We start from the raw sequence: 24,714 nt of genomic DNA, 5'->3' as shown, positions 1-24,714 counted from the left end.
TGTCCAAATCCATATAATCCACTTAAAGCAGTCATTGGTGTGACTCAAGTCCACTTAAAGCAACCATTGGTGTGTTGACTATCACTTATGTAGTGTATGTTTGACCTCCATTATTGTTTGACATTATTTTTCCCATTTTTTTAAGAAAAACGTTTCTTTTGAGGGAGAGTAAATGCTGACACTCTCATTGGTACTGAAGTTATATATAAATATCTGTAAAGGCCAGGATATTAGTTTAACTTTACTTTTGTGAAGGATACAGATAAAATATTTCTTTTTAAGTAGCTTTACTAAACTGAGACTCAATTCACTGTTACATCTGTAGTTATAACAACTTCGTACATACATGCACACACACATTATATTTAAGTATATACTTTGTGTTTTGCATGTAACAAAGTTGTGTTGTAACAACTTTGTATAATGAAAGTAGAATTTCTGGATTCCAAAGGTTTTTTGACTTCCAGGCTGTTCCTAAAAAACTAGTTCTTAAAAATACAAATGCCAATAGATTCATAGTCTGCAAGATCAAAAGGAAATATTGTGATCATCCAATTAAACTATCTTTTATTACATGTCATATGACATCAGAATTAATTTCTATTTGATGAAGAGTGTAGGTTTCAGAATTTGAATTAAAAATTTGAATTAAATTTGAATAAAAATTCTGCCAGCAATACAAAGTATCCATAAGTTTTGAAAATGTTCTGGTTTTGCTTTATGTGCAATTATTTACCTTCATCTTTCAGACATTTCACATTCCTGTAACTATTTGTGAGTTTGAAGAATAATACTGTACAGCAGTTGGGTTACCTGCATATATATTAGGATACTGTGACCTAAAAACTTCCCGCTCCTCAGCTAAGAAGACATCTGAATGTCACTTCCTTGTGGATTGTTTTTTCTCCAAAATATTTCTCCATGTTTGGGCTTCTTTCCTGGGTCTTTGCTATATAAACAGACTTTCCTTGCCTTGCATGAAGGAAACTAGCAGTGAGATTTGCAGCCTTGCTCAGTGCAGATGTTTGGTACACTTGCTTGTCATTTTATGAGCCCAATTACACTCTGAAGAGGTAATCTGAAGAAAGTATTTGGATAATTGTTGCCATTATGAGAGACTGAGATATTATCTCTTTCAACTTGCACACTGTTTTGGAAAATAGTGGAAATGCAGTTAGGTGGTTTTTAAGCTGCTGTCTGATGCTAATATATGTTTGTTTATGCACTAAAGTCTTTTACATTTCAGCCCTTTCTGTCAGCAGGCAAAGCAACTGGATGAATGATTTGAGATAAAATAATAGTAGTAATAGGAAGATTTATGAAAATCATTGCACTGAGGCTTCTGAAATGTCTTCCCTGATGAGACCAGACATCTTCTGTAGCACATCTTAGATTCTATCAAACAAAACTCAAGTTTGCATATGTCAGAAGACGCATGTTTGTACATTTGAAATTTATCTTGGTTAGTAAAACGTTGTTCTATTAGTACAGAAAGTATTCCTAGATTGTCATCATATGAAAAAAATCACATTTATATTAGACCATTTAAAGACATTTTATCCCAATGGAAGACAGTAAAGAAATAGCCATAGAAATTGCTATCGAACCAAGTAAACCTAGGTGAAAGAAATTTTGTGAAGATTGTAGAGACGACGTTGCAACTCTGTGAGTCATGTGATTGGATGCCAAAAAGCTGTAGTATATGCAATTTAAAAATCTATCCCATAAATGATATCCATGGATATAAAAACCTTTATTTTCTTTTTCTCAATTTATAATATGACAAGTGTTGTGAATTATGAATCCATAACAGAGTGATTGTTGTGGACACACTTCAAGTGCCAGAGTATGCACAGGGACCATCCTGAAGTTGCAAAACAGTGATGTTACCCTTGGTTCAGCTGGGGCTTTAAAATAAATGAAAGTAATCAGTCAGTTTGTTAATCACTCCAGCCTTTATGTTTTCTGATATGCAGAAATTGAGAGATATGGCATCATTGGAAGTGCTGTCAACATTTTGTGAGGTGTACAGTTGAAAAAACATTTGATTTTCTTTGGCCTACTGACTGTAGGAAAAGAAACCTTAGTCCTTTTACATTTGCCTAAGAGTTGGACTGCAATGTTTTCTTAGGCTGGCTGCATGTGTCTTTCACAGGTAGTTTTTGGCAGTTTATTTTGAATGGTGGTGATAATGATGTTTAAAAGGGTCAGTAATCAATCTTTTAATAGCAGTGAAATTCACTGACAACTGTAAGTTGAGTTTCAGGGCAGAAAAAGGCAACTTGTTCCAAGGGTAAGTGCTAACAATTCTCCTCTCTAGACTTGAAGTGATAGATCAGAAACACAATGGGCATGAAACAGTGGTTTCCCCACTGCTCGGCATTGGGATCAGTCCTGTTTATTATCTTTGTGGACAGCCTGCATGAGGGGATCACACACACCCTCAGCAAGTTCACAGATGATACCAAGTTTGGTCTGCTGCAGGGTAGGAGGATTCTGCAGAGGGATCTGCACAGCTGAATCAATCAATAGGTTGAGGCCTATTGTATGATATTCAGTAAGGCGAAGTGCTGGGTCCTGCCTTTGGGTCACACAACCCAAAGCAGCACTGCAGGCTGGGGGAAGAGTGGTTGGAAAGCTGCCTGGTGGGAAGGGATCTGGGGTTGCTGGTTGACAGTGGCTGAACATCAGTCAGCAGTGTGCCCTTGGTGGCCAAGAAGGCCAGTGGCATCTTTGATTTGTATCAAGAACACTGTGGCCAGCAAGACCAGGGAAGTAATTGGTGAGGCCATACCAAAATCTTGTGTTCAGTTCTGGGTCCTTCACTTCTGTAGAGACACTGAGATGCTGGAGGAGGTCCTGAGATGGGCTATGAAGCTGGTGAAAACTCTACGAGAGTAAGTCATGTAGGGAGCAGCTGAGGGAGCTGGGGTTGTTTAGCCTGCAGAAAAGCAGACTAGAGAAGATCTTACTGTTCTGTATAACTATGTGGAAGGAGGTTGTAGGAAACTGAGAGTTGGCTTTTCTTCCAGGTAACAAGTAACAGGATGAGAGGAAATGGTCTCAGGTGTGCCAGGGGAGGTTTAAATTACATATTCAAAAAAAATAAATAAATATGGAAAGGTTTGTAAAGCATTGGAGCAGACAGCCCAGGGAAGTGGAGTCACCATCCTTGGAGATGTTCATAACCCGTGTGGATATGGTACTAAAGGACATGATTTAATGCTGAACACAATGGTAGTGCTGGTTTGATGGCTGGACTTGATGGTTGGACTTGATGATCATTTAAAGGGTCTCTTCCAATATTATGATTATATGATTCTAAATAAGAACAACAATCAAGTTGTGCTGCAAAGGCATCTGAAATACCAAGGAACTAGGTATTGGGAGATGGGGTGATGTAAAATATGCCTCTGATACTTCCCTAAAGCATAAAATTCAAAATTCTAAAACCAAAGATTAGTATAAGCACTTTGGATCAATTCTGATTTTTAAAAATACTTCTAAGTATTTGCTATTAACAGGGTCAGTTTGGAAAAAAATACTTTATCCTTTTATGATTAACGATAGACAATAGCAAGGCAGGCATAATCAAATAAACCCAAATGGGATCAAGTTTTCCTGTGGTTTAAAGAATTCTGATCAGAAAACTGCTTAGTTTGATATTTAGTATATGTTCTGTGATTTTTTTCTGGAATTTTTCCATGTCAGACTTTTGTGAAAAATTTCCTTGTTGACTAAACAACATTAGGCAAAAGTCCTGTAAATAAGCTGAGTTATTTGTGATACTTTCTTACATTCTGTTAAGGGAGTTTTGGTCAGTGAAGAGTCTACTCTGGAGATGTATTTACTGGACTTACCAGTATACCACTGATGGATATTACATATCACTTAATTATGGAATACTTTTACTGTTTTACTAATTCTCAGTGGATTTTCTAAGTGGCAGTTGAAACCATGGGAAACTCTTGACTGAATCAGCATTTTTGGAATTACATTTGTATTTTTGACATTTGAATTTAACCCTGTGTTAGAGATTTGTCTTCCTAGGATGTCATTACATGAGTTAAGGCCATCTTAAAGTAGCACATGCAGATATCCAAAGGACTTGAATGATTTATGACAAGAGTTGTACGCCTAACCTAAGGAAAGAAAAATACCACATCAGAAATTTCCCCCTTGTTTTTAATATATATAATAATTGCTACAGTAATACAGACATGAAATCCAAGATAATTCAGCTGCCAGATGTTAAATTCCAAAGCAAATGAAGTTTTGGGAGCCCAAAGTTTTATCCTCTAGTGGACACTGGATCAGCCTTTTGGTTTATTAAAAATGTGCAATTATGGGTCTAAGTTAGATGGAGTTGTGACATACAAGTTTACATTCAGAGTGATATTATCACTAATCCTCCTGCCTTATTGAAATTCAAGATGATTACATTGTCCCAAGACTAGGTATTTCCACAACCTCAGGCTCATGTCCAGAGAAGCCGCAGGGTTCTGGGGACCAGCATGGAGCACCAACGAGATGGGCCTTTTTTCATGAAACCATTTATTCAGCTTGGGAACAAACTCAGATCCAGAATAGAGAGCCCCGAACAGAGGCCGAGCAGGGGTTTTTGAGGGACAGAACTCCCAAGGGTCTGCACCTTTGAGGTGGGTCAGGGACCATTAGAAACACAGCAAGGAACAAACCCCCAGGGAATCAAACCCAATCAGAACTCCTGGGCCACCCTTCACAAGGGATTTGGGGTGGAACAATGCTTATCTGAAACTAACTCTTTTCCTCTCCAAGGCACGTCACAACAGGTGTAACTAGAGCTTTAAGTATTGTACCAAGCAGACCTATCAGTTAGAGGTCATTTAAAATTGTGTTCAAAATTGTGAGCTTGTAGTTCTTGAGTTGTTCCAAGGTGAGGTGTATGACCTGTGGCTAAAAATGATAAACTACCTTGTGTAAACATAGGAGTTGCTTTTAAGCTCATGCAGTAAAGATTTTCCTCACTATTCCAAGGCTGAGTTATTTTAGAAACAGAACCTGGACATTCAAGCTGGTTAGGCCACTTCAGATCTGAGGAAGGGAAAAATTGCCAACTGCTTTAGATGCTTGGTCTTTGCATATGACATCTGGGACTGGTGCTGCTGGAAGCCAATGGCCAGGAGCCCAGGCTCCCTGAAATTTGTTCTCGGCTCTCCCACAAAGATGCTGTAGGATTTCAATCCTGTAATTTTGAGCTGCTTTATGGTCAGCTGTGGTACAACACACAAGAAGGGTGGAGGTTGGGCGATGGCTGTAGATACGTTCACTCATCAGTTACTACAGCTGTGCCTGCAAGCAGAAAACCTGTCAAGAGTTCCCCAAGGAGAGAAAATGTGGGTCCTTTTGCCTTTGATTGTTCCCTGGCTTTCCAGTCATACAGGGATTCTGGCCAACAACAGATATGCTCAGCTTCTCCAGAATTTCAGTGTGATGCTTTTGGGCTTCCCAGCAGCTCTGGCTGCTGTTAAACTGCCTTAGGACAGAGCCCATCTTCCTTCATGACTAGCCAGGCCTTTTCTCTTCACACTTTAGTCCTCTACAGTCTTGTTCCTAAAGAAGGAAGATTTTTTTTGCCACACTGTTTTAGGCTGATGTGTATGCATTTATGTGAAGAGCTTGTAGCTGTTAGGGGTGGGAAGGCTACAAGGGAAGGGCAAAGGACACTTCAGTTACATTAAAATACATAGCTGTGGATTAATGTACCTCATGGATGTGGAAGTATGGCTATACTGCTACAATTAATCACAAAAAATATAGCAAAGCAGATAGAAGCCACTTAAGTCATACCAGGACTGACTGGCTTTTCTGTGGCTACGAGTTGGAAAAATATGTGTTGAACTTCAGCTTTGGTCCGTGGGAGACACTGCAGTAGCTTGACCTACTGTTGTGCAAATTGTGTTTCTTTGGGCTTAAGTGGTAATTTCAAGGATTATCTGCTGGTTTTTCTCCTCTGCTTTTCTGGTTTCTACTCAGCCTGTATTAACTTCTGGTTTTTGTTTTATCTTGCTTTTTTTTCTGAATCTGTAGCATAATTATGACAACTGCTTTGATTGTGGATTGTCATTGACCTTTGCTGAAGAAACACTTTCTTAATCAGCAAGAATGCACAAAATATCACTGCTGGAGTCAATAACTTTTTATCCAACTTTAGAGCCCTACATTTGTGAAATGGTATCTGCAATAATTTTCCATGGTTTTAACCTATGTCAACATCTACTTTACCAACTGACTTAATCTATTTTTAGGGTGAAAAGTGGCTGTTGCTATTGTGAGTCAAAGAATAATAGATTAAGAAAGTAGCTGGAGTTTTAATTATGATCAAAAAATAACACAAAGTTCTTCTTAAGATGAGAAATCAAATTTTTGGGGGTCTCACTTTCGTGACTGTAAGAGGTGTGTCAATAGTCTTCATCATCTCTCCTGTACTCCTGAGTAATGGCTCTCTTATTCTATACCTGGGAATAGCCCTTGGATATTATTACGTCCTTCTCACTGTAACCCTAAATCATTGACCTTTTGGTTTCACAAGGTGAAATGCAAAACCAGAATGTTGTCAAATATACACTTAAGTAGAGCTGGTAGCACAGAAAACTTAATGACAGGACAACTAAGATGCTTACTTGTTTTGTTAGAAACAAGAATCATTTGGAAAGGACATTAAAGATAATTTTGTTCCAACTCTCCTGCTATAATTTATATATATGGTATATATATATAGCGGAAGGGACACCTTCCACTACACCAGGCTGCTCAAAGCCCAATCCAACGTGGCCTTGAACAGTTCCACAGTTGGGGCATCCACAGCTTCTCTGGGCAATCTGTTTAGTGCCTCACCAATCTCAGAGTAAAGAACATTCACCCATCTAAACCTACTTTCTTTCTGTTTAAAACAATTACCCCACATCCTATAACTAGACTGACTCCCTGATAATGAGACCTTCCCCTTCCTTCCCATAAGTCCACTTCAAGAACAGGAAGGTTGCCATTAGATCTCCCCAAAAACCTTCTCTAGGCTAAACAATCCCAGCTGTCTCAGCTCTTCCTCATAGCAGAAGTTCTCCAGCCATCTGATCATCTTTGTGGCCCTCCTCTGCCTGTCTTATGCTGGGGACCCCAGAGCTGGATGCAGCACTCCAGAGAGTAAAGTAGAGAAGTGTCTTTTGATATAGCCAGCACACAGTTGGCTTTTTGGGATGCAAATGCATGCTGCTGGGTCATGTCCAGGTTTTCATCCACCCGTATGCAGAGCTGCTCTCAATCCACTCATTAGACCTGTGTTGAGGTTTAGGATTACCCTGACCCAGGTACAGGACCTTACACTTGGTCTTGCTCACCTCACAGATTTGTCAGTGTCCCTCTGGATGGCATCCTGCTAAGACAGGAAATGTTGGAGCAATTTTTTTCCTATGGCCTATTCTGAGACAGCACAATCTCATATTCTGTCTCAGAGTGTGCTATCCTCACTTCTGTCCTTCTGTAGCAGGGCCTTTCAGAACTCACATGTACAAGTGTTGAGGGTCCAAAGAATGAAGCGTAACAGATTTAGCAGGAGACCATCCAACTGGGAGGGAGGATGCTTGCCCAGAACAATCTGTCTGTAGACAAACTTACACCGAGTAACAGTGCTATGTTGCTGTATGGTGCCTGTTTTCCATATGATAGGTATGGCCCTTTTGCTGATCTATTTACCGGGCGTTACCTTCCTTGTCCTCTGACTCTCTTTTTCTCTTTAATCTGTGCTGTTCCTGTAGCACCTCCTCTTTTGTTATATGAGGAGAAATTTCCAGTTTCTTCTTACAGGTGTAGGACAGATAGAGGTGAAGGAGGCAGTACAAGGGTGGCAGTTACAGTTTCAATTAGGAGTGGCATCTTCAGGATCTATTTTTCAAAGACTGCAGACCCATAACTTCACATTGAATTTTGCAATAAAAATCACATATTCTGGTATGAAATTTATAACTTCTGAGTTGAAAAATTTTTTTCACCCCAAGCATGTTTTCCTCAAAATGGAAAGGATTACACCTTCAGCTTGTCTGTAACTTCTGCTGTATAGTAATGGCATTTTCACATATTGGAGTTGACACATTTTTTGATAATTTTGAAATGTTTATTCAAGCAGGCCCTCTCATGATATATTTGAAAAAATTCTCTTTTACAAAAGTGTTTGTATGTTAAAAATCATGCGGCTTTGATTTCTAGACACTCAGAAATGGAACTTATGAGGCTGAGGTCAATGGGAAAATTTTGTTACCTCTCAGTAAGTGTGACTTTATGGAAGTGTTAAAATTAACTTCATTGTTTGCACAGACTCACCTTCTGGCAAGACATGAGAATCTGTGTAATTAATTACTCCAGAAATATTATTTTTATAAGATTGAGCTCCTTTCATACACAATCAAACAAATGCAAAATATACCAGTCATTCTACAGTAATTTGTGAATGAATACACATAAAATACTCAAAGGTAATAAGTGTTACCGTACTAATTTAACTTCTGAGTCTTGGCCTTGTTTTCATTCATATAACCTAGTGATTCTACAGTGTAGAATCTACTGTAGTATAGAGTAAACTATTCCATTTAAGTAGCGGTTATATTTTCTGTAAACAAAATTGTACGCATTGAGTTGTCAGATGAGTATATTGTCTTCTAGTCATGTTTAAATTAAGTTCTAAAAGGCTGTATCAATATAACCTCATAATAGAAACAATCAGCAGATCTCAACATACGGGATTTGCTAAACGCCTTCCAGGCAAAGCTATAAGTAGGACTGTGATCAGGCATGTCGGATGTTTTAGGTTACTCTGTCTAGCATCCTGTATTGTCTCCCTTGTAGCAGTGGGCACTGACTGAATGGTCAGTTTGTCTTCCCCCTTTCACTGATGTAGTCAGTGAGTAATGTAAATGAGTCCTAATGTTTTACACCACGTTTGTCTAGTTTGAAGAAAAGGAGACTGAGAAGCAATCTCATAGCCCTCTGCAGCTTCCTGAGGAAGGGATGGAGAAAGGGAGATGCTGATCTCTTTCTCCTGGTATCCAGTGATGGGGCATGTGGGGATAGTTCAGAGTTGCATTAGGGGATGTTCACACTGGACTTCAGGAAGCTTTTTTTTTACCAAGAAGTTGGTGAAAGAGATCAGTCTTCCTAGAGAGGTGCTTGATGCCCCAGGTCTGTCAGTGTTTATTAAAGACACATTTGATCAAGGCCCTCAATAGTGTGTTGTAACTTTTGTTAGTCTCTGAATTGATTGGGCATTTGGACTAGATGATCACTGTAGCTCTCTTACAACTGAAATATTCTATATGAGTCTAGTCTATTCCACCTAGACACTTGCATTCCATCATTAGAGAGCTACCTGCACTATCTTCCCGTATGCATACTTAAGACAAATGTGCCATTTGCCTATTTGTATCTTTATTTGTATGAAATTAAACAGCGATTTTATTTAGAGGAATTCTATACATACATAAAATTATCATTAGGTCTTTTGGGAAGAGAAGAAGTTATGTTTCTTTTACTGGGTTTGAATCTGACCATTCAAGCTTCACAGCCATTCTGCAAAATTACTCTTTCATATGTTTTCCCTAATTTTGCTAGGAGCTGAGGAAATAGAAATTATGGGCAACATCCAGCATTTAATAGGGGCATGCCCTGCAACAGAGAGTCTTTTGTTAAAAGGTGGTAGATAAGATACAAAAAAAATTGCCTGTATCTCACTAAAATATAACCACCTACTATTTTTCAGGCTTGCAGATTAACTCAATTGATAAAAAGTCTTGTACAAACACATGCATATACATATACTGAAAATTCTTTATATGTCAAATTATATATATTCCAATAAACTGCAGTATTAGTGCTGCAGTGTTTATGATTGCTTGGACTAAATAGCTCATAATAATCTGCATAATATTGTCTGAAATAAAGGAAATGGAGAAAAAAATTAATTGGGCTGTTTTTTGAGGCAGCAATGCATGTGTCAGTCTGCCTTTAAATTTAAGTCTTTTCATTGATAGCAGGTATTTGTAGCTGACTAGGAAGTAAGCCATGGAGACAACATGTTACAGTGAATGAGTAAAGAGTTTGGCTTAGAGTTTGTCTAGTCAGAAAACTCCTTTCATTTTATACATATAGAAATTATATTAGGTTCCTGAAGTTCTGCTTAAATTTGTGTGTTGTGCAGGCTCCAGAAATATGTTATACTTCCTTTGCTCAATTAACAAAAGAAAAGTGTTTTTCAAAAAAATCCTCACAGTTGCTAATTGTAGTTCCTATAGAAGCCTTGACACACAGGAGTCCCTAATGCCAAATTAGATGCCCTGGATCTCTGATTTATGGGTCCTCTAGGCAGCAGTAGTGTTGGCAAGTTTTTTCATTAATGTTCATGCATTTAAACTAGAGGTAGCAGTGGCAGAAGGTTTAATCTTCTGCTGAGTCTGTCTTACTGGTTTGTCTTTGTGGACACTTCTGCAACACTATAAAATCCTTAGATTGTGTTGGTGGTAGGCATGTTTAATTCCTGCCTGCAGACTCAAAATACAAGTAAGTTGCCAAGCATGGGATGATGTGCTCTGTCTGGTTTCGGCCTATGAAAGTGTTGAATATTGTTGACTTAAAACTTTCTCAGCAGGGTTAACATACTCATGTTTTTAATCCCTTCAGCAAAGGGTGAGTCAAAATAACAGTGAATATTCTTGCAGCAAAGAAACTTGAGACCCCTCAGTCAGTTGAAAGTGTTTCTAGCACTGAGACCCAAATCTCATAATAAGACTTCCAAAGTGAATCTGTATAAGCCCTGAAAGCCGTGGTTGCTTTTTCAGACCTGTTGAACTTTTTAGTTAATGACTGGTAAATAGTGGTAATAGAAGTGAGGCCCATGGTCTGTGGCAGTCCAGGCAGGTGGGGAGTCAGAAACCAAACAGTACATAGGATGCCAGTTTCTTGTTTTGTGATGTGTTGGTAAGTATGGGCTACCTGCGAAAAAAGAAGCTTTGAAGAATAGCAAGCTTCTGTTGTGAGGGTCTGGGAAAGAAAGCATATATTAGCAGCAAAAGTAAGGACAACAAGGTTCATTATTCAGTTAAAGATGAGTCTTTCTCGTGGAGGAGTTAGTTAAGAGGCTTGTTGATCCCAGTTTAAAGCAGCCATTAGGCTTAAAAGTCTTTTTACTTGACTTTCTTTGGCCTTTGCCCAGACATGCTTTGTGTATCCTACAGGCCTCCAGACTTGTTACGTCCTGAGACTGATTAGCTGTCACCTTCTGCAGAAAACACCTGGATCCAGTCAGTCAGGGAGCAGTTAGCTCTTGTTGTGTCATGGGGGATTTCAAACTGTCCTGGAAGAGGAGACAGTAAGCAATAGAGAAAGGCTCACTGTCAAATTTCTTCACTCTCATAGAACCAGAAAGTTGCTAACCATTGTTCCTAAAAGACTTAACAGAGAAACGAGTTTCAGTGTCAGACGAGTTTCAGACCTTCTAGTCTATGTTCTTAGACTGCATAATTTGGTCGCTAGAATACTTTTGGTCCTAAAGTTAGTTCTGGGGAAGGAGAAAATTTCATTTCTTCTTTATGAAGAAAACCATGAAAACCATGCATCCTCTATAAGGACTGTCCTAGGAATCCTCGCTGGACAAATTCAGAGATGTCTTTCTGCATTTTTTTCTGACCAAGAAGTAGAGGCCAGAGTGCTATGGTACTAAGGATTTGAAGTTGTGTTGTAAATGCAAGTAGAGAGATTAGCCTGCTAAAGGAAAATAATTATACTGTCTGTGACTAGTGACAAACAATTATGTGACCTGAAAGTAACTTCTTTGACACATTTGTATGTTTATGTGCATACACAGATATTCAAACAGCACAAATAAAAGATGCTGAGTTGGCTGCTAGGAGAGGACAGCTGTCTTGCTTGGAGAGATATAAATTGAATTTTTATAGTTATATCACTTGAAACAATTCATCAGAAGTATAAGCTGCTAGATGTGTGTGAATATACCATGGGCTTTTTCTGTTCTTAGTTCATATTATATACATTTATTGAAACTAGCTCCCATTTAGAATAGCTAATACAAAAATAGCTGCAGAGTCCTCACTGCTCTAAGGTTGATGTCACTTTTGGTGTTACCTTTCTTTGGATATATCGTGAGTCTATGAAAAGACAGACAGACAGACAAAGATAACTTACAGAATTAGATTTTTAACCCTTGTATTTCTTTTCCTGTTTCAAGGTAATTTTTTTGTTTGTTTTAATTAGAACGGTTGCTCAGCTATTTCTCACAGAGGAGTGCTTAGTGTAAAATAAAATTCCAGAGTGCCTCTCTGAGAAAATCTTGACAAGGAGTCACTTAACTTAAAATAAAGTTTAATGTTGGGTTTTTTTTTTTCTCTCCAAGTGGTGAAGGTGATTTACATATTGGTCTAAAAGCAAAACTTATGAATATATTTTTTAATGCTTTTGTTTTCTGGAAGAGAAAGATAAAAATAAAAACAGACCGACTCTTTTAGAAATTCAATTAATTCCTCATTGTAATATGCTGTTAGATTTTTTGTATGAGTTTTTATAAATTCAGAAGAAGTGTAAGCGTGATAAAGAAAAATCAGAAGATAATAGTATTTAAAAGGTAATATCCGATGAAGTCTTTCTAGCAGGGTATTTAAGCAGTTGTTCAGATAGATTTGTAACACTAGCTAAATTGAATGTATTCCTTAGTGAACAGTATGTCAAGGTGATCTGCACAATTTCTACTGCCAAAATGAACTCTTTAATATGAAATATGCCTTGGAGTGTGATAATGAGAACAATCCTTAATTTTTGCACATTTCTTCATAATCTCCAGCACCATAACATTCTTCATATGTTTTCCTGGTTTGCAGGTGGAGTGGATACAACAGCAGGTGGTTAAAAGAAGGATAAAGAGGGATTATAAACCTGGTGGTACCCAATCCACTTATTTCAATGATCCCAAGTGGCCAAGCATGTGGTACATGGTAAGTACACACAGGGTCATTGACTCCGATTCATGTTCATGTTTAGTTGTCTGGTTTGTTATTATGAAAAATGGAGGAAGTGTATGTTCAGGAAAAGCAGATTTTGGGATTTTTATGTAACTAATAAAGGCCTGTAAACTCCTTAGAAGTATTACAAAGAATTTGTGGTGAGCCCTGCAGTAGGAAGCATTTATTGATGCATTCATTCATGAATTCTTCCTGCTGCATTGGAACAACAACTTGATAAGCTTTCAGCAATGAGAATGGAAAGAACGTAGTCATGACTTGTGAGTACCCAGTTGTATTTAATACCTAATTTACTGTCCCTGACATTAATGTGTTTTGTCCTGAAACAGAAGAAGAAAGGCACCAACGTTGACCATCCAGTGTTACAATTATACTCTGTATAATAATGAACAATTTCATGGTTGAAATAAATTGATTGCTTATGCTGTTTCTTGTCAGACAGGAGTTGTATTTTTTCTAAAAGAAAAAAGAAATTTTTTTTTTTGGCTTGGTAATCACAGTTAAAGACTGAAGTGAAACCTTGCACTCACAATTTTTAAAAAAATATCCTCGTTTTTGCCAGGTGAAAATTTTAGGATTACAGAGTGGTTTTGGGGTGAGAGAGACCTTTAAAGGCCTTCTAGTCCAACCCACCTTTCAATGAGCTGGAACATCATAAACTAGATCAAGTTGCTCAGAGCCCTATTTGACCTCATCTTGAATGTTTCCGAGGATAGGGCACCTACCACATCTCTGGGTAACCCGGTCCATCATTTTACAGCTCTCCTTGTAAACAATTTCTTCCTTATATCTAGCCTGAAACAACCCTCTTTTGGTTTAAAGCCATTGTCCCTTGTTCTATAGCAACAGGTGCTGCTAAAAAGTTTGTCCTCATTTTTCACAATGATCCCCCTACAAATATTGAAAGGCTGCAGTAATGTCTCCCTGGAACCTTCTCTTCTCCAGGATAAACAGCCTCAATTCTTTCAGTCTTTCCTCATAGGAGAGGATACTAGATATTTATAGCAGTTGCCTCTAATTTTATCAGAAAGATATCAGTCTCTAAAAACCAGTTGTGTTGTCTAGCCACAGTACCTCACAGCTGCACCTCACACTGTGCCAGTTTAACACAGAACAGACTTTAGAACATCAAATGGACTTCACTGTTTGTTTGGTACAACTTTCATAATTCCTCATTTCTGGCCCAGTGGAAAAAAATCCTCACTTTCAGACCCTCTGGGAATGGACTATTCCTGACTGATTGCCTTTACATCTGCTGATTAACTCCATGTATTTGCAACATCATTAGTGATAATGGTTTGATGACATTTTGTTGAAAGAGATCAATAAAGTACTAGTGACCATTCTATTTCATCAGGGAGAATAGCTAAAAATATGTGAGTGGCATGACTTCAGGACTGCCTTGGGACATCAAAGACATTCTCATGTGACTGTGTTTGTGATTGTTACCATAGCTGCTTTTGTTAATCTTTCTCAGCTTTACAAGGTGAAGGGAAAAAAAATGAGTTCAAGGCTGGTTAATGGTTTCAGTCATTGCTATGCTGGAGGAAGTTTTTAGGTTGCTGGCTGCAGACATGTTATTGAGAAAGTAGTAAGAGTAACAAGAAATTACTCTTGAGTAACTTACTGAGAAATCAATAAGTAAACGATCCTATAGAGACTTGCATTTGGATTAATAAATAACATCATTTTGGGTTAAGATTGATACCTTTGCCCGTTGAACTGACACAGTTTCTAACAAGGCCATAAGTGCAGTTCAGATTTGTTGACAGAAGACCTTTTATTCAAAGGCTTTGTCAAGCCATATCTGGTTAATGTTTTTCCTTTCCAAGGCTCTTCTCCACAAGTACCTTTTCTTGTACTTCTAATTTTCTAGGCTAGAAATAATACATTTTTGTTTGTGCGATATCCATAGCAAGAAGTTTCAAGAGAGAATCAGGCATTGTTTCTCTTTTGAACCATCACAGCATTTAAAAGAAAGAAAAGATTATTTTCTTCTGACTTCTCTCCCTCAAAGAAAGGAAAGTTTGAAAAAACCCAGCTTCTTTAGTATAACTTCTCAATCTTGAGGCAACTGTGCATAAGAATAAAATAGAATATTTTTATAGACTGATTAGCCTATGAAGCTTTACCAATCCATCTCTTATTCAAAAGTGACCTGCAGAATCAGGTCCACTTTGCTCAGAACTGATATCAAAGAAAAAGAAAAATCCCCAGTTAACATCCTCTTCAATATTTTGAGTCAGAAGAGAACTAAGTCCCATATGCCATTCCCAGAGCTCATCTACCTTTGTACCATCATGTCAAATCTAATAAATTTATTCTCTTTCACTGATGTTGACAAAATAACCTGTTAGCCAATAACTGGATAAATAGTATACAACGTTTGCTGATTTTTGATGGAAGAGGTTGAAGTCAGCTGTATTTTTTATTTTGCTTAACTTGGAGCTAACAATAAACAATGTCTTCAGAATGCCCGAGTTGATTTTGTGCCTAATCAATTTCACTGTACCTGCTAGTTGTTTAAATGAGTTTCTTTATCTTGTCTGCATAGAAAACTATAGGAAGTAAATATACGAGTACATCTTAAAAACAAAAGGAAGTAAATATATTAAAAAAAATAGAAATATGTGCAAAGTTATGTTTATATAACTAACTTTAGTAGACTTAGTAAGAGTACTGTGTTTGTTGACCATTTCTTTTTGTTCCCCACTTCAAGAAGAGGTTAATGGTGGGTTGAAACTGGAATTACACAGGCTTAGATGCACAGCTTTCTGCAGTTGTCATTTACCTCTGCTGTGATGATGGACTCCATTGGATGGGTTTATTACATTTTTTAAAAATAAAAAAATGTATTAGATAAGCATAATGAAAACACTAATTTAAAAAAAAACAAACTTCTGAAAACATACTTGAATAGAAGTCAGTAACCTAAGAAAACATAAAATGCCTGGCTATGCTGATTATCCAAGAGGTTATGGAAGCAAGTTTGTGGGCTTTTCACAAAACTGGACTGAAAGGACAAGCAGATCAACAAATGCCAGGTGTTTCAGGGTGTTCAAGGTGGAAGAGGATTATAGCAGTGCCAGCAAGGCACAAGTGTGACTGAGCAATAGTGGAAGTGAACATTTACCAATTACTTGGTGAAAGTAATTTCTTGGATTAAACAGCTATATAGTATTGTTGCACAATTATAGATGTAGAGTCATGTATTGAGGTTTTTAGAAAGCTGTTGAAGGTAAAAGATTTTCTGAGAAGCCTCATCAGTCAGTATTTATTGGTCATTAATCATCACATTTATTGGTATATGTGCACTGTAAGATTTCGGATATATACAGGTGAAATGTAATTTATACTACAACTGAGAGCAATCCACACAAGCTGGTGTGTACTATATTACTTGCATCTAGGGCTTGCTGCCTTGAGCTTTGATCCTGAAACCAAAACCCTGGGAAAATTGCTTACTTTTCACTTTCAGTGAAGACCGTGAAGCAAGCATTGCTTTGAGCTTCAGTGAAGTGTCTGGTGAACCCAACTTACTTAATTTCTTCAGAAAATTCCTCCATATGCTACACAGTGCTCTCCAGTTACTGTTGTGAGTTCCCAGGTGAGCTATACTAGTATTCACATGGAGGGACAGACCCTTCTGCTCTGATGCAGTATAGTTGACTCTGGATGGCAGCCAGAATGAGACTAATAAACCTTTATCAACGGTGAGTAATGTGAGTTTCTGAAGGTCCTGTTGCCATGAAATAAGGTGCGGGTGACAAGTCAGACAGGTGAGTTGCCTCCCTTATGCCACTGATGAGATCTGTAGGGAATTGGCTTACCTTGTGCCTCTTCTCCCAACTCAAGCAAGTGTCAGAGCAGAGAAAAAGATTTTACATCCCTGGCCTTGCCATTAATGAGGACAGCTATGGTGGGTGGGATTGTGAAAGAGACAGGGAAAAAGGAAGGAGTGACAGGAGCCTGATGAGATGGGCTGGAAAGAGGCAAAGGGAGAAGGAGAGGTCACAGTGGATCTTAATGCTGCTCCAACTACGGGGAGGCAGAATTCAAGAAAGAATTTCATCCGCCGTATGCTAACACCACAGCAAATGAATACATGTCACTCTCCTTTATGACCCCCTAAAAGCTTGTTTGAGAGCTAAGGAAAAACCTCACTCTCTTTTTATTGCCCCTCCAAGAACTGTTCTCTCCTTTCATTTGTGCAGTGGAAGCCAAATGGTTGTTCCTTCTGAGGTGGCATTGCATGCTTGAAAGTGTTTTGCATATTTTATAACTTGGTTTGGTTGTTGCATACACTTTCATGATTTTGTGTTTTATTGCATGAGAAGATCAAGCTTTTGGTGTTCTACAATGTTAGGAGGATGGTCTGTCACTTAACTTCAGCAGAAGTGCTGCTAGAAAGAACCACTCTGCTTGCCAAACATTACCTTACAAATCTGCTCGTGGAAACACATATTTTGTTGTTCTCTGTGGACAAGGCAGAACAGTTACGTGAGGTCAAATAATACACCAATGACCTAAATTAATTTCCTTTTGGAAGACCACAACATACTTTAAGTAATCAAAGGCCTGTAGAAGTTGATTTATCCATGCCTACTTGAAAAGAGATTATTAATTCAGATATTTTAGCAAGATTAGCAAATAGTTTGAAGACAGACCGACTAGATAGGCTTCTTGGTCTGTTCCTTTGGGATATTCAGCTCTGGCTTCTAGATAAGCACACCTGGAAGCACCCAAAAAACCAGCACCATCTGAGGATTGTGCCAGCATTTTCACTGAAGCAAGAAGAAACAATACCAAAATAATTTCCATGCTTGCTTCGGGAGAGCTTTTCCTCTGTGTCAAAGATTTGGTAATAAATCATATAGGAAAAGCACACATTCCTCTGCCTACTTATTACTGTGATTGTATCTTCAGTGGCAGTATATCCACTTTAATCTTTACAGAATTTGTTTAAGATAGATTTTTTTTTCTTTTTCTGGGCAGCAACTGAGTCACATTAAAAAACTGTAAGTACTTGTCTGTATGTTCTTTGTGAAGTATCATTTGTGCATGATACTGTGTTTTCCTGCACTGCCTTTTTCTGAGTAGATTTGCAGTTAGTAAGGAAATGATAATGCCTCAAAATCTTTGCTGAATTTCTAATGACATTTGATAATACTTGCTTTTAGCTTTTATATGTCATACTGGGGCACATTCTGGTATATTTCAGTTTTTATCTTGCATGGCACTTCAGTAGGAAAACCACTGACATGTAAACAGAGATATGTAATTACCTGGAAGTACATTTTTCCTCTTTAAAAAGGAGAAGGAATCATTGCTTTCTAAGAGCAGTTTTCAAGAGCAACTACTTAGTTAACTATCCACATTTCCGATCTTTAAAAATCAAAATCAAGTAATGTCAAAGAGCAAAACAATTTCTTATGTCACACAGTATTGAATATTCTATTTACTGAAAAAAAGGAGATGTAATTTAATTAATAGAAAAAAAAAAAAGCCCTGATTTGTTTCAAACTTTGTCTTGTTTTGCTGTTGTTTGCATACGAAAATTGCAGATACTTCAGGAAAGGTATATCTACTTAACTAATAATTTATACTTTTTTTCACCTAAAGAACAAGCATCAGGAATGACCAAAAGTACACAGCCACAGTGCAGAATTAATTCTGAGGCTTGCCTGTCTTATGGTCTGATTGATAAGAAATTATATAGTGTGACATGTTCGGTTTGCCCTCATCAGAAGCACACTCATAACCTATGAGACTTTCAGGAATTTCTGATACAAAGATATGTTACTTCCCAGTCAGGAGGCAAAAATTAAGTGTTCTGCATGTGTAAGACAATTTCCTAACCATTCAGTGCATAGGATCAAGGAAAGTCTGGATAATGCTTTTAGTCATATAATTAAGTTTTAGGTACTATTGTGAGAGGCAGGAAGTTGAATTTAATAATCCATGTGGGTTCCTTCCAACCTCAGATATTCTATGATTCTTTGAGGAAAGTTTGAGAGTGTCAAAGAAGAAACTGGAAAACAGTAATTAGCTCTAGGATGTTACATCTTGTACCAGTTGTTAAAAATTAGTATGCCCCTTTTAACTGAAGACAGATACCATGTAGACCCAATGGAATGAGGTCATCAAAACTCCAGCTTTCCAGAATCTTGCGTCTGTGTTCAACTGTGTCTTCCTGTGTATCACATGAGCAAATGTTGTGACTAAAATTACCAGTTTACAGAGCACCTTAGTTCTTGCTGAGCCTTTTTCAACATTAATTAATGTTCCTTTTTTGTTTATGTTTTAAAAAAACCCACAAGGCACATGCAAACCTCTCCCTCTTCCTACCAAAAACAGAGGAAGCAAATGCACTGAGGACAGACATTTCAATAAAGTGCATTCTTCACTACTTCATTAAATGCAGGTCACCCTTGGCATTACTTTTAGATAATTCTAATGTAATGAAATCTCTGCAGTGCATTACATCTGCTGCTCAAGCCCTGTGGGTAGGATTTTCTTCTCAACCAACACGGATTGAGGTAGCAGGGGACACTAACAGTACAGCAAACTCTATCAGTGCCATTTTGGAGAGAAGTCCAGCAACTGTTTGCACATCTGCATGACTTCTTCATTCATGTTCTGATGAAAATTAACTTAAATTAATTAAGTGAGCATTTTGAGCAGGAGACTCTGACAACACAAGACTCTGAGTCTTCTCAAGGAGAGGAAGGTAGAGCTTTTTGGCAAATATTCCAATTCTAATGTGTAGAGCAATACATGCAGTATCTGTGCTTGTCCTTTAACTGAGATTACACATTCTGCTGAACCGGCTGTTTCAAAATGAACTCATTTCCAGCTAACAGCAGAAAAGAAGGTGGTCAGGGAGAGCAAATGTGCAGGAATGAAGAGCCTCAAATATCCCCGAAAGATGAAAGTGTGGATCATTTAAGGTATTAATACTACTTTTGTCTTACCCTTTTTATAGCAATAGAGTTCACTAAATCATGAGTGTCATGCCATTTAAGCATTTTCCCTGTCTTCATTGATTTTTATGTGAATTTCTAACAGAACAAAGTAAGTTATTATCAGTTTTGAAAACAGTTTGAAGCTATATTAAACCCATGTAGTATAAACACAGTGGCTTCATGAGAGACAGATATATGATGGACAAAATATGACGTGTATAGTAGGGTTTTCTCTCTCCTGTGTCTTTTGGACATGACACTTTATTAATAAACAGTAAGTAAACTATTGCTTGGGAGTAAGAGACTCCTGGTTTGGGTTTTATGAATATCAGCTCCTAGTCATGCAATTATATTTGGAGCCAGAAATCCCATTTAGAAAAAAAGTAAGTTAAGCAAAGAAAAAGCATTTTGGAAGTTACAAAAGGCTCTTCCATAGCCTGGTTAAAGTTTGAATCACTTTTTCTCATTCTGAGTCTCCTGCTCCAGCTGAAAATAAGCTGTTGAGGAAAGTTTGTTAAATGCAAGCTTTCACATGATGTGTTTGGATGCGTTTTATATGATACCAGCTGCTGAAGCGCTGAAATGCGTATACCCTTTGTTAACTAGGACCTCATCTACGCATGAATTGAAATGAAGGTTAAAAAATCAATATAGCCTACTCAGAAAGTGTTACAGCCCTTACTTGTTAAGGAGTCAGTCTACTGACAGAAAATGCAATTTGGAAAAAAAATTTGAATTCTTGTAGACCACTGAATTTGTGTTGAAAAATCAAGACCCTTTCCTGATGATGAAATTTCCCAAGACAGCACACAAGCTTAAGGCTTTGTTTTCACATCCTACCACCTACAGTATCTTTGCCCCTAGCTCCTCAATCCTGTCCCCCTCCTTTGCATCATCTCTTATAACTACCTGGACTATAGATAAAAAACAAAACAAACAAGCAAACAAAAAACTCCAAACCAACTAAAGAAAAAACACCAACAGAAAACCTCAAAAAAGACTAAAGGAGGATGGATCAAAATTTTCACTAGCAACACCTAGGAGTTAGATTGGTCCAGCTTTCTTAAGGATCTTGACCCTCAGTTTATTTTTTTAAAAGTACATAAAGTAAAAAAGTACATAAAACTGATAGTTTTGATTTAATTATTACATGTATTTGCTACTCTCACACTCACATGATTGTCCTTTTTAAAACATTGCCTCCTGTAATTTCCATCTGCTCCCACTCTGGATTGGTGATGGAATACTACATAAGAGGATAAAAGTATCCTGCAAGTAAAAACATTATTCTACTTTGTGCCTGTCCTTTGAAAATGTTTCCCCAAATACACCATAACATTGACCCATTGTTGTTGATACCAACCAGTGAGAGAAAACTAAGTTCTGAGAGGTTCCTGTCTTTTAAAGCTGCTCACACTGGGCATGAGGCATGGTCTGCTTTCACTGTCTGGCTGCTGCTGCTTCACCAGTATTCAAAAGTTTCAAGTATTGACCTCACCGTGTGAAGTAGCTCTGATCTTGTTTGGGACTTCAGACACAGTGATAACCGAAGACCATATTGTACATTGTGTAAATTATAACCACTGACACATTCTGAGGACTAATTCAGCATTTATTGTTCTGAATTAATCTACATGGGTGGCCAAACCCACTTTTTAAGCTTTGTTACTATACCAAGGTTTGTTACTATACCAAGGCCTAAAAAAAAACCTTCAGGAGTCTCAGTGTTTGAATGATTCACACACAAGATTTGTCCCATGGTCTAATAGGAGAAATCAGATGATGCCTGAGCCATGCATCTCTTCTAACCTCCTGGCATGTAGAAGTTGTGTGTGAAGGGAGCAGAGGTTGTGACCCATGTTGCCTCCAGGCAGGCACCAAGCAGCGGTGGTCTCCTGATATAGTCACGCTCTGTGGGGAAGGACAGGGACAATTTACATGTCTGTATATATGACTAGATTTAAAAAAAAAAAAAAATTAAAAAATTCTAACTTACCAGTTACTCTGAGCTATTTTTCTTGTAGGCATTTCTCAGTAAGGATACTAATAGAAAATGGATTCATATAGAAAAATTGAATTAGAAGGGGTGTGTGCAATGACAGTATGAGACAGATTTTCCCCATTTCCCCTTTTGGCGGCAAGGAGATTCTAACCATGCTGCATGCAGTTGTTCATTTGATTCATGTATTGTGTTGAGAGAGTGGATTGTTTAATGTCAAATCCTTGATCTCTAGTGGAATTGAGGAGGGTGTCTGTAAGAAGACTGAAATGGATATTCAGTTGAATTAATATAAAAGAAGAATATTTGTTATTTTATTTTCTATTTATTTTTATTGTTGTGTAATATTTTTATATATTACATATATATTATATATACATAACACCAAGGTTATAAAATAAACCAACTTTTTCTTGCCTTTTTTAGAAATCTTTTTTTCCTTGAAAACTTACGCCAGTAGCTTGGCAACCACACAAACCCATAATTTTCTGTTTTAAAACAATCAGTATCTGTGTAGCAATGCTTATCCACTAAAATTTCTAAAATTTTGTTCCAGAGGTAATTAAAAATATTTTTTCAAAATTTTATTCAACTCCTTTTCAACTTCAAAATGTAGATGTGTTGCATTAACTTTAGCCTAAAATAAACACCATTGCTTTCCAACTAGTTTTCAGAAATCAGAGGGGCTGGGTATGAGTGTGCCTCATTTCTGATTAAAATCAACTCCGCAACATAATTCTGGTTGAGTTCAATAAGAACTTACATGAGCAGATTCACAAACAGTGGCATTAATCATTGCAGTTCTGTTAGCCTGCTGGACTTCAGTAGGAATTTTCACAAACATAGAGTCACCAATAGTGCAGTTTATTGGAGCAACAAATTATAGATTCTTTTAGATTGCCAGTGATAAATTCACTAGACCTGCAAAATGTAAGTGTACTGTGTACATGTGCTATGTATACAGTATAAGTATTAGTATTCCTGAGTATATTCCAACTCAGTTGGAAGTGCAAAACTCAGCCAAAGAGGTGCCCCTGCTTTTGGGAGATAAGCGAGCCCATTTACTTTTGTATTTGCAGAGTTGTTTGTATTCTCATCCTCTGCCCTAGAGGATTTCAATATGCCAATTTATACTTTTGGGAGTAGTGAAGGTGAGGCTAGTCAAATATTCTGTAATTTACAACATAAATGGTGGTGATGGGCAGCCACTTTATATGTAAATGAGATATTGAGAGTACCTCAAAGATTACACACAACGGGTCTTGTGCAAAGGTGGAGCAGAACAGGTGACATAAGTCCCTCTTCCCCCTGGCTGATGGCAGCATTAGGGGTCATTCTCCACCTGATAAAGCATCACTTCAAAAGCAGGCTATCATGACCTTAGCCACACCTCTCATGGTGTATCTCATAGCTGTAGCCCTCATTCCTGCAAGGTTGTCAAAAGGGGAAAAAGTACAAAATATCAACTCATTTGAATGTCTCATGTCAATTCTGTGCTTAGACCTCCACAGCTACTCATCTGTGGACTGAGAGGTTTGAGTGGCCTGGTGCCTCTCCAAAGACATGGTGAATAAATTCCAGCCCATTGCAGAACAGCTTTACTAGATGACCTTTAAAATAACCTAGATGACTTTTGACATTTTTGTTTATTATATTTAATTGAGATTTAGTCATAGTAATTAATGTTTCAGTGTGTATTTAGAGTGGAGTTATTCATTATATACTTATATTTAAGCCAGCACCCGTCTGCATAAACTGAAACTCTCTCAAATTATTTGATGGTAGTTAAATAGCAGAAGAAAAGCTTAGTGCTCACATATCATATTTCCTGCTGAGGCTTCAGTGGAGTTCCTGACATAGAGCTATGTCAGTCTCACAGGAATCAGCACCAGGATCTGTACTCATGTGGTTAATTCTCCTTCGGTATTATTGAACATTGTCTCGATGATTAAAAATCTTACAGCATTTAGCTGCATATTTATCTTGCGGTGTACTTATCTCATTAGGCCATTCTTTACTGGATTAAATAAATATTCCCCCTTCAAAAATATAACAGTGTTAAGTTATTTGCATGCTGCAGTCAAATCATGTCTTTATCTTTACCCTCTCAGATAAAATAGCTTCTTTAAGCTTTGTAAGAATCACTGTAAATTGTGTTTACACCACTTACTTCAGACAAGAAGCAGCAAGAAAACAAGCAACAACTCAGTGGACTCTCAATGACAAGACAACTCAACTGGACATTCTCCAGTAACATACTGGAAACTTCAATCCTAGGCACATGCACGTATTTTTCCAGAAATAGCATCATCGCTGCCATTAAGAAAAGTGTCTTAACCCACTTTTTGCTACCCCACTGCTTAACTATCAAAGAATAATATGTAGCTTCATAGAGCATCTTTTTGAAGCTGTAGGTAACTGTCTACCTTAGATCTTAAATCCTTTTAACTATTGCTGGGTTTCTGTAGACTCACATTTTAAGCCTTGCATTCTTAATTCTAGAGACATAATTTTTTGTGTGCTTTTATATGAAACTGTATTACAAACACACTGTTCAAACAGGTTCACCTTCATAAGTGATCCAGATCACTGTCTTTGTTGTCTGTGTACTTTCTGCTCCACTAACTTTACTGTCTTCCAATTTCAGAGTGTGCTATATAAGAACATAGCTTCAGTTTCCCTGAACTACAGGCTC

General features: G+C 37.6%; 1 protein-coding gene across 2 annotated transcripts in view; it reads left to right on the top strand.

Annotated features, from left to right (window-relative positions):
* PCSK5 (proprotein convertase subtilisin/kexin type 5) overlaps positions 1-24,714 on the top strand; it is a 228,590-nt gene that overhangs the window by 33,505 nt on the left and 170,371 nt on the right. For both annotated transcript variants that reach the window (XM_088054567.1, XM_014259099.2), the window contains exon 3: positions 12,915-13,028. In XM_088054567.1, coding sequence (XP_087910693.1) covers positions 12,915-13,028 — 114 coding nt within the window. The remainder of the gene's footprint in view (positions 1-12,914; positions 13,029-24,714) is intronic.

The sequence above is a fragment of the Pseudopodoces humilis genome, chromosome 4, assembly GCF_049639895.1.
Source record: "Pseudopodoces humilis isolate 2021_Gansu_Grassland_sample_001 chromosome 4, ASM4963989v1, whole genome shotgun sequence".
Lineage (NCBI taxonomy): Eukaryota > Metazoa > Chordata > Aves > Passeriformes > Paridae > Pseudopodoces > Pseudopodoces humilis.
The sequence above is the reverse complement of the archived record's forward strand: the minus strand, read 5'-3'. Positions and strand labels throughout refer to the sequence as shown.